At 39.3% G+C, this 10,990-nt stretch overlaps 1 protein-coding gene across 2 annotated transcripts in view; it reads right to left on the reverse strand.

Moving 5' to 3' along the window:
• Nucleotides 1–9,389, reverse strand: part of LOC122789744 (ubiquitin carboxyl-terminal hydrolase 12) — a 902,204-nt gene extending 892,815 nt beyond the window's left edge. The window contains exon 1 of one of the 2 annotated variants that reach the window (XM_044057179.1): nucleotides 9,228–9,389. In XM_044057179.1, coding sequence (XP_043913114.1) covers nucleotides 9,228–9,386 — 159 coding nt within the window. In that variant the 5' untranslated portion in view covers nucleotides 9,387–9,389. Of the gene's footprint in view, nucleotides 1–9,134; nucleotides 9,154–9,227 lie in introns of those variants that run through there. The other variant, XM_044057180.1, reaches the window with a different exon arrangement.
• Nucleotides 9,390–10,990: the final 1,601 nt, after the last annotated feature.

The following is a 10,990-nucleotide window of genomic DNA, read 5'->3' on the forward strand; positions in this document are numbered from 1 at the left end:
AACCTGATTCACTCACTTAAGAGTGAATAATTTCACTGGAAATAGAAGTATTTATGCAAGGTCCTTTTCACCAGTGCATCAATACCACAGTAGAATGTCAAACTGTACTGTTAACAAGACTGATGTGGCAGCAGTTGAGGACTGTGAAATCATTAGCCAACATATGCAGAAATTACTGCTTGGAAAGAAGCACCCCTTTTTAGAGAAGAGAAGGCATGTTAGCTACAGGCACAGGATTCAAAACTTGGGAAGGGAGGAAAAGTAGAAACATGTCAACCTAATGCAACATATACAAATAAGAGGTATTTAAAAAAACATTGTGCAAGTACAAAGCACAGCAGTCAGTAAGACTACCATCTCAAAAAGAAGAAACCCTCTCCTACACATATGGCAATCCACTGGGCCATCTCACAATGTGAACAATAAGACAGGTGATGCACAATTAACTGATGTGGTGAAGTTGAAGGGTAAAACAGATGATGCTCTCTTTGCACAGGATGGTCTATATTTGGGCAATTGCGTCCTGTGGAAAAAAATAAAAAATGGCAATGTCCTGAGATTTTACAAAAAAAAAAATATTTTCTAAATTTTCTTTAACATTTGCATAAAACAATTATTTTGTATCTGAAACTCATATTACTTAAAAACAGCATAAGCAAACCAAATTATATGAGAATACATTCTTATTTGGCAAAAAAAAATGAAGTGCAGTCCTTTTCAGTGGTCGTGGGTATGTTTTTTCCAGCAAAATCTCACACTGCTACAAAAAAATGTCCCATTCTGGGCATCTGAAAAGGCAGCAACCCTACACCAAAGCTACAAAATAACTACTCCTTTACTGCTACTGCTAATATGAGGTTCATAGGAGGTTACTAGGCTAGCAGCCTTAGAAACTTTACAAGCCTAGCCATATTAATCCCAAGTATCCCCATTTGCTCTTTTTTGGTAGTTTGCAGAATGAATGTATGAACAAAGCGGGTCTGTGATCACAATGGTGACCCCTGTCCTTGAGGGACATGGGTGGCACCACAACGTTGGATCTGCAGTCGCCCATCCAATTATCTAGGTTGCATTGGAATAGGGTCAATGAGGAGCTCTATTTTACATGAATAGGAAGTCTATTCCAGAAAAGTGTCAGTCTCTTGGAGACATATCTGTCTCTCCAGCATATTCTGTTAATGCCACAAGCTAGGCTCAAATCCCTAGAGAGTGACTCCTGTGCCTTTTGACTTGCAGATGTGAAAGCATTTCCATTATGGCTGGGTTGGAGAGTGCCCTACAGGCCAGGCACAATTCACCTCTCACCAGCCTATAAGATACAGAGTAAAGTGACAGGGCTTTCAGCCTGTCCGCGAAGGTTTTGAAGTCCCTGTTTTTTCTTAGTGAGAAAACTCCAAGGTCTCTCCAGCTACTTCAGGTGTCTGGTGAAGTGCATGCAAAAGGGTGCATTAAACCGTATTAGTGGTGATGAGGGTTGAGTATAGTGGAGTTATAACATCCCTTGACCTGGATGCTATGCCCTTGCTTATGAGCAGGTGTGTTACATAGAAGGCTTTCCTTACCACTCTGGAAACATGGTGGTCAAAGTTTAAATTGTTAACAACCTGTGTTCCCAACTCTCAAACCACTAGGTTGGAACTCATGGGGTGCTGTCAAAATTGTAATTTGTAGGGAATTATGTTTTGCCAAAGGGAATAATAATTCATCTTTCTGCATTTAGTTTTAGACCATGGCTTTGGCACCAATCATTTCTTTGCATTAGCCCTTCTTGTAACATGTTGACATCACTGGGGGAAATCTAGGATTGCTCCCAGTTCACAATCATCTGTGAACATGGTGAGACAAAGGCTGTCTACTTTGGCCTGGACTTCTGAGAAATAGATATCAAACAGTAAGGGGCCCAGCGCAAATCCATGTGGTACTCCACTGGTGACGGGTCTATTGGTGGAGGTGGAGTCATCAATTTTGACAAAGTATGTTCCGTCAGTGAGCCAACTGGCTACCCAACTAGTAACATATGGGTTAATCCCTATCTGAAAGAGTTTCTTTACAATGCCAGAGTGGGGAATTGTGTCAAATGCCTTGGTATGGTCGAGATAAGACAGTGCACACAGCCTACCTTCATCCATGGCTTTGGTGACATTCTCATAGAAGTCGACCAGATTTAATAAGCATCAGCTATCCTTAACAAAGACAAACTGGTTTGGGTCCAGTGTTTGGAGGTTGCCTATGTCCTTGTTGACAAGGTCCATGCTAATTCTTTCCATGGCCCTGTAGATGATGCTGATTAGACTTGTGTGTCTGTAGTTCCCAGGGTCAACTGATGCCCCCCCTTTGCACTGTGGGATTACTGTTGCTGTTCTCCATTCTGCAGGAACATAGCCAGTTCTCAAGCAATGATTAAAGAGAACGCCAAGTGGGTCCGCTAAGTCTTACTTTACATTGTTTAGTATATAACCTGGGATATTATCTGGTCACACCGAGGCTGTGTTTTTGGCCTTGATGAGCACTGAAATGACCTGTTCTCTAGAGATACTAGACAAAGGGCTGATGTCAGGTATGCTTTGGGATATGGTAGGTGGGTATAGGGGTGAACTTTGTGCTGAATCTGTCAGCTAGCAGGTTGGCGATATCTTCCAGGGTAGTATGAGTGATCCAATCTATAACCATTTTGGCACACAGCTGGCAATTCCCTTTTAGAGTTTGGACGTAGTTAAAGAATGCCTTAGGATTATCTTTGGCTAGGGATGAGATTTTAATTTTGTAATTTACTTTAAAAGACTTTACAAGATTTCCGATTTTCTTGATTAGGCTTAGGAGAGAACCCTTCCCATGTAGAGTGGTATCCCTCTTGTTTTTTGACAACAATTTCTTCCTCTTATTATATTATGTTTATACTTGAAGTCCCCCACTGTGGCTTGTTTTTATAGGATGACCTGGTTTTGATTTGGTCATGTATAGCAGAGTTTATACAGTTACTTAAGTGTTTGTACAGGGCATTTGCATACACTTTTGCATAGTGATCATTGATGTCTGTGCCTGATGGTGGTACGAAGTTTTTTTATACCATCACTTAGTAGGCTGTAGTTAGCTTTGGTAAAGCTTTTTATAATCTTCGTTTATGTGAGGGTGTCAGTTCCAGTAGTTACTTCAAAACTAGACTGATTTGTGGTCTGACCTAATCAGGGTGGGCGTCATGCATGGGAAAGTACAGAGACCCCCCCCTCCCCCGTGTTGGTCAGTAATATGTCCAGAAAATTAGAGCACCAGGTGTTGGTGAAGACTATCTGTTCCTGAGAATTTGTGTTAAAGTCCAGAATCCTTTAGTTTAGTGTGTTTTAACTCATGTATGCCCCCCCCCCCCGAGTCTATGAAGGACATTTGAAATCTCCCATGACTAAGGAGTTGAGCTGTACGGCTACGACTTCCAGTAAACTGAAGTAGGTGGTGTGCTTATCTTGGTTTATGGTGAGGGATCTATAGCTAGCAATGATGTGGTATGGTACTTTTCCCCAATAGTTAATCGGACATGTATTAGTTTGAGAGAGACATGCTGTTTGACCAATCTCAAAGTGTATTTGGTTTTAATGAAGATGGCTACACCTCTACCTTTGGTTCCTTCATGCTCATTTTGAAGTCTAAATGTGTGGAAGGCATTGTAGCCTTGCACAGTCGGGGTGCTCTCAGAGGCCTTGAACCATGTCTCTGTAACTGCACAGAGGTCAGCATCCTCAAAGGTGTGGAGTGCTTCCAGGGTTACAGTTTTGTGTTTAAGCTCATAGCATTAAGCAGTACAACCCTGAGATGATCTCGATTAGATTTTGTTATACTGGAAAATTTGCTGTTTTGATACTGCCTAAAAAAAGGCACTATGAGGGAGGCAAGGCACTTTGCTAGTATCCAAAAGCCTCATTGAGGGACAAGTGCAGACCATCTCTAGAAAAGCAATGAGGTCTGTCTACCATATTCTCACAAGCTCACAAATACTGGATCCCCCTGGACTGACACCAGAAGCTGAGCCAATTGTTGAAGTCAAACATTTTTTGTTTATACTGTGGCATCATCAAGGGTAAGGGTAGGATATTGCTTAGAGCTAGGGACATACCTGTCTGGGATTCATAAGCAGAGGGTTTATTCAGGTCTCTCTTCATATAGTCCAGAGACATACATCATTCGCTCCAACATGGACTATGACAAAATCATAATGGTACTTGCTGAGTAACTTAAGTACGTGTGTGATTTGTCGGATCATGGCAGCTGACCAAGACCTTCTCCTTGCCCAGTCTGGTGAGGGAGAGATCTGCATGTCTCATTATGAGGTCGCCTATGACCAAGACATTTAATGTGTTTTGCCTTATGGGTTTATCTGTTGACACATGGGTGGATGTGTTACATGTAGTGGTTTCTTTTTGCTTAGTGGCAAGTGTGGGTCTTGTGCGTTTGGGAGGTCTCTGTTCTTTTTGTAGGCTTTTAGTGAGTGCCTCCATGTATGTGGGGTTACGGGTTATGACCTTATTGTGTGAGATTTGAGGTTTGCAGGAGAGGTGAAGCTTGTGTGCTGACAACCTGTTTGAGGTCTAGTTTAGTTTTACGTGATAGAACTGACTCCATTTCCACCATGTATTTACATCTCTCACACAGGGTGTTAAGTTTGCTTTAGGAGTAAATGGTTGTCAGTATACAAGAAGCAATAGCTAGATTGTCTCAAGATGCCCACATCCATCAAGCTCGCAAGAGAAATAATGGGAAACTTCCAGTTCACTGTAGCAGGATTTTTCTGAATATGCTATATGGGAAGAAAGTGGGCTACCTGCACTTAGTCACAAATAGCAAAAATTAAGCAGTAATTCAATTAAAGAGTTAACGAAGTGCAGTGCTGGCTTAAAATATACTTATTTTTCAGTGGATGCCTTGGATTTCCATGCAGCTGCACTAAAGACCTCTAGCTAAAGTTGCCAAATGTTGAGCAGCTCTGGTAAACTGAGCACAAACCTGTGCAAATGCGATGCTTACATACAGGCAAATGTAAACGGTTTCAAACACAACTACCAATGGGAAAGCCCCAAAATGAGCCTTTCTCCAGCAATCAGCAACTCAGATGGGTCCTGAGCTACACAGTTGCTACAAGGGTGCAGGGAGGCCCTCTTAATATAAGATGGCTGGTTAAAGAGCACAGCGATACCAAACAGTCTAGATTCAGCAGGTCTGAATCTAGCCTATGCTACGTAAAGCAAAGAAACACAATTTCTAGATGGGAAGGAGTAAGAGACAGTCACTTAAAGGTCAAAATGTGAGTGTTTAGTAGTATACTATTTGATGACCTGCAGTGGTATTACCCTCTGCACAAACAGGCAAGTATTCAAGCAGCTGTGAACAGTGGGAGACTATGGAGAGCATTTCCTGTAGAGGATATGAAACTGGAGAGGTTGGGTTATATGCAAGCACAGGGAACAACATTTGTACAAGCATGCCTCTACATCAGCAGGATGAAAGACTTTTATAAAGTTAAACCCTCAGGCCAAATCAGATAAAAACACAGTAAGTTATCGACCAGTAAGTCCCACCTTAGATGGGTTGAATTTAGCTCTCTCCTCCCACCAGAGTGCAAAAGAACCCTTTTAATGTAAAACTGGTGTTGAGCTGTAGTGCAGTAACAAATGCCTTAGAACAGAATTAAGAATTCCTGCAATATCAAGGATCCTTGGAAATAAGTTCACGAACCCTGAGAAATGTTCACAACACACAGAAACTTTGCAAAACTTAAGAAATATTTTGGCAGACTCAGGAGAACTTTGGCAAACTCGGAAACAGGTTTTGCAGTAACAGAGGAGGTTAGTAAATATCAGACTATTGTTGAAAACAACCTAAAAGCAGTACAGTAACAAACTGATGGAATTTCTTTAACAAAAGCAAGTTGAAAAGCAGTGATAAATTAGATAAAATAAAGTACAGCACAGAAGTGTAAAATATCACTGAAACAATTACAGCAAGTGAAAAAAAAATAATATCAGCTTTGTAGATCCAGATGGTTTTAGAAGTAATCCAAGTCTTGCAATCACAGGTGTCCAAGCCAGGCACAAGGAAGCTCTGAATAAAAGAGCCAAAACACTTGCTTTCTTATCAGTTAAAAACATTTCTGGTTAAGTGACTTGCTCAATGTCACATAGTAAGTAAAAGAAGGTGGAAAGATTTGAATCCTGCACCCTTGTTACAAGAAGCAGCTCATTAATAAGTCAGGACATTAGCCCACTGTGCCAAATGCCAAGCTTTAACAGATATGTTTTCAGGGAAATGAAGCCTCTGGTTATAAAATTAAAACATCTCCTCAATTTTCAATAAGGTAGTCACAAATCAGATAAAATATTTTCCTTCTATTACACAATAACAAAATTTATAAACTCCACAAATTAGCTATGCTTTAAACAGTTTCTAATGTATTTTTCCACTCAACTAAAATTCTACACATAAAAAAGTTCAGTGCAACGTGCTCTACTTCCTCTGTTAAAAGTTTCTCTTCATATAGTTCATGAACTATTTTGCTTCTTAAAAAACAACATGTGTATGTTGTAAGTGCAAAAAAGTTCAAGCAGCAATGCAGAGGCACAAAACAACCGCCAATGGCTTAAAATCAACAATTTATAGTAATTTAATCACCGTAGAGCAAGTACCACGAATACACAGTAGAAAAATAACATTATAAAAAATATTAAACACTTTGTAATCATTGCGTTTCACATCTCCAAAACATTAAGACTTCCTCAGCCAAGACAGTAATGTTTGTTTCAATCTTTCAAATACAGCCACTAATTAACTAATAAATCAATTAACTCTACAAAATTGTTAACTATTTAAAACTAAGAACACAAATTAAGAATACATCCAGTGACTCCAAAATAAATACCTTAAAAATTCCTTAAAGATTCTATAATAGGCATGGAGGCATAAAAAAACTATTAAATAATTTCTATATACAACTGCACATACAAACTGTGTAACAGATAGTACAAAAAGAAAAAACATCTCTATCACAGGATGAAAAATACTTATTGTTACTAACATCTAGTGGCCTGTGTATCCATAGGTTCATAGGTAGGTACTAGGATATCAGCCCAAGGGCCTAAGTAAGCCTAGCCAACAAGATTCCCTGGCTTACGCTGACACAGTAGTCAGAAGTCCTTCTACATGGCACAACTCATCATAAAAGAGTTCTCATCCAGGAAGAAAAAAAGAGGTCATTGTTCCCCTCTACTCGTTACTCATTAGACCCATTTTAGAGTACAATGCCCCTTTTGGAATGCACCTCAAAAGACATCTGCAGCAGCTGAAAAGGCCACAGTAGTACCTCACAAAGAGGATTACTGGCCTCAACAAATGCCCTACACTGACCACCTCAAAAAACTCCAGCTTTACTCCGTAGCATATCGCCTACTCAGAGGTGATCTCTGCCAAACATATAAAGCTATATCAAACCCAGAGCTGTTGGACATGCTACACCTAAAGAAATCCTAATCCCACCAAGCTACACGCTCTAGGGACCTAAACCTTGTCACCACAATAAACAGGACACACTGGAGAGATAGATTCCTGTCCCAGAGACTTCCTATACTCTGGAACAAACTACCCATCTATGTCAAGCAAAGTTCTTCATTAGCACTCTTCAAGAAAAATCTTAATGAGTGGATGGGAAATAGGAAATACACCCTGGGGATCACTTCTGTGTCTCTGCTGGACAGTGGCACAGGAAAATAACTTTCTTGGGTGGTGTAAGCTATGGTACCTTGCTGCTAGGCTTACGTATGCCCTTGGGCAGATAGCCTAGTACCTACCCATGAACCTCCTGAAAAGAAAACCAGAAACACTCTGCAACCCACAAGTCTATGCAAAGATGAAATAAGCATAAGTTATTCTGCCTATTATAGAAAAAAAAAAACACTAATCACACAAAAGTTCTAATTTTATGCAACTATTCAACAACAGCTACAAAAACGTACTGCCAAGAAAAAGTATGATGCTTATCCTTCAGGTCAGAAAGATACAATCCACGTGTATCAGCCAACCACAGCATGCTGTTTATTTTTGAGAATGGATAGCATTTGAAAATCATAAAATAGTGCAGTTTTGTTGTTTTTACCGGTTGCATAATCAGCATGTTTAATGTAATTGCTTTCAGTATCACAATACCCCATAGCTCTGAACCATCCATCTCCAAAATGAGGAACAACAGTGCTCATAATGTGGAACAAATGGGCAAAATGTGGAACACATACTCATGTCTTAGTAACAACTTCAACTAGGAAGGACACAGAATGAACAAAATATGCTGGGTTTACTTATAAAAAAGATTTTTAAATGAATGAATGTGATTAATTTCTATTTACCATGGATAGCAGTTAAAAAATCCTAATATTGAACGTGTGACAGACCCTTTCAATGTGGAACTTGCAGGAATATGAACTTTTTAAGATCCCAAATTAAGTACGTTCCTCGTAATGAGATACACTTGAGAGATATACAATAGGTTGCATTAGCGGAAACAATCATAACTATATTAAACTAGTGGTGAACTGTTACTAACAAAGGCAAACCTTCCAAAGTTAAGTATAACTGCTAAGATGTTACTAGGACTGTATCAAGAACCTATGGTATACAGAATTCTGCAGGTTTACTGAAACAAACATATATTAAGGACATGCCACCAATCTAAAGAATACAGAAGTGTGGGTGTGGGTAGGGGGGTGGAGTACAACACCAGTTCAAAATTCCCACGCGCAGTTATGGAATTTATTTGCTTCACTCGTGCCAGGTTACGCACATAACAGTCTGGAGATTCATTAAATTAACTTGTCTATAACTTAGTTCATAAACTGCTTTGCACGATATTGAATAACTCTCAGTTTCGTATCTGGAAACGGGCTCTGAATTATGATTGACACATACAACGTTCACACGCAAACGCTCGCTGCAGCCAGTTTCTCATCTAATGTAAAACGTGTTTTATCTGCTGCTACACAATATTCCAAACATGGATCTTCCTTTTACACTGTAACGTAACTAGAAGAAATGACAGAAACGATCCACAAAATAACAGTAAACAAAAAAGCATCTACATTAACCGCTTTCAAGTCTACACTCACCATGTGAGACAAGTCAGCCAGCCAGGAGACACACAGCCATAGTCAACTACACATGTATCACTGTGAGGACATAACATATAAAAGTTCGCTTACCATCGTACAGATCGAGGCTAGCTTGCGGACTGTCATCAGTATTTCCATCCGTCTACCGCCATATTGGTGGGAACCCAACCTGCAGACTGATATGACAGCCGCAGCTGGAGTAACCAAAAAATACGACCGACTTGTTACTGTTGAGAAACCGTTCCTCATCCAGACCGCAGCCAGAGGAGGGATAGCATCTGGGCATCTTTTAAACTTTATTTCACTGATTTACGTATGTGTTAACATAGTAGGAGGGCTAGTCAGAATAAAGGCTAAGAGAATTAAGAATTTCGACCGGGTTAAGGTCAATGAGTGAATTCCATTTTGTACTCTTAACTTATCGCTGTTCTCAGTTCCTGAGGTTTAAAAATTGGGCAACTCTTTTAAACTTTTGCCCCCTCCTCCAGCACTTAATGCGTGTAACATTTGCAGCTGCACAGTCAAAAACTATTAGCGATATTGTTTTTAATTCGCAATCCAGTCTGTAAGCAAGCTATAGCCACATTGCTAGAGGCATTAATTTAGGCAGTTTTAGATATAATATGCCCAAACAAAGCCCCAATGTTTCTATCTGATGTTCAAATAAATGTAGAGAGCGCAAAGAGTATGCCTGGCTACACCACTGGTATCGACAATACCACTAGGAATATCGGAATAATGTGTGCTTTGTATGTAGTTTGCAGAGGGCAATATACATTATTCATAGATACAACTGCATGAGAAACAATAACAAAGAGTGCAGTGTACAGGTCACAATACTTAGATGTATTCTGCAGACACATTAAAATGTGCAAGATTCTTTTTACTGCTTAGTGCTAGTACATAATGGAGCACAGGAAGTATAGTTGTTATACATAACCACAAACATCTGTTTACATATAGGTTCATAGGTGTGTACTAGGCTAATGGTCCTGGAACCTTTACAAGCCTAGCCCATACAAGTGCCCTGGTATTGCAAGTAGAGCCACTGGAGTGATCTCCGGGGTGAACTTTCTATTTCCCATCCACTCAAAGATTTCTCTTGAAGAGGGCCAGTGAGGTGCTTTGCTTAACATGTATGGGAAGTATATTCCAGAGCATGGGCAGTCTCTGGGTTATGAACCTGTCCCTTCAGCATGTTCTGTTGATTGTGGTAATGAGGTTGAGTCTCTGGGATTGGGATTTCTTTAGATGTAGCATTTCTTTTTTTTTTTTCAATAATAATTCTTTATTTTATTTTTTCCAAACAACTAATACAGTACTACCAACTACTTACAATATGTACATGAATGCTTCCAACAGTTACATAGAATCATTATACATACCTATACACTTCTAAAAAAAAAAATAATGAAGAAAAAAGAACTAGTAACCATATAAGACTTATCTCAATAAAATTCAACAGTTATTCAGTTTTTCCCAGAGAATAGTGGAATGGAAGTTTAAGCTAATACAATGTTAAAGATTTGTTCCCATATTTTTGTATTGTTTACATTTTTCTTATAATCACTAATTAGAAATTTATGTGCTAGAATATGTTTGGTGGCTACTATCTTGAAATTTTGCCATGATGCCTGTAAAGGGTTCAACCAATTGGAAGCTATATATAACTTCATGAACAAAAAATATTGACTAGTATAATTCTTTGGGTTCTTTCCAAGTTGGGTGGTGGAATATGCAAAATCGTAAATTCCCAGGAGAGTGTGGAATGTTGATATCCCATTTTTGTAGTTGAAGTTTCAAGGAATTCCAGAGTTTGAAAATACATTTACAACTCCAAAACATATGTAGGA

Source organism: Protopterus annectens, chromosome 15.part0 (genome assembly GCF_019279795.1).
Source record: "Protopterus annectens isolate FY-2018-M chromosome 15.part0, PAN1.0, whole genome shotgun sequence".
In the NCBI taxonomy this organism is placed as follows: domain Eukaryota; kingdom Metazoa; phylum Chordata; order Ceratodontiformes; family Protopteridae; genus Protopterus; species Protopterus annectens.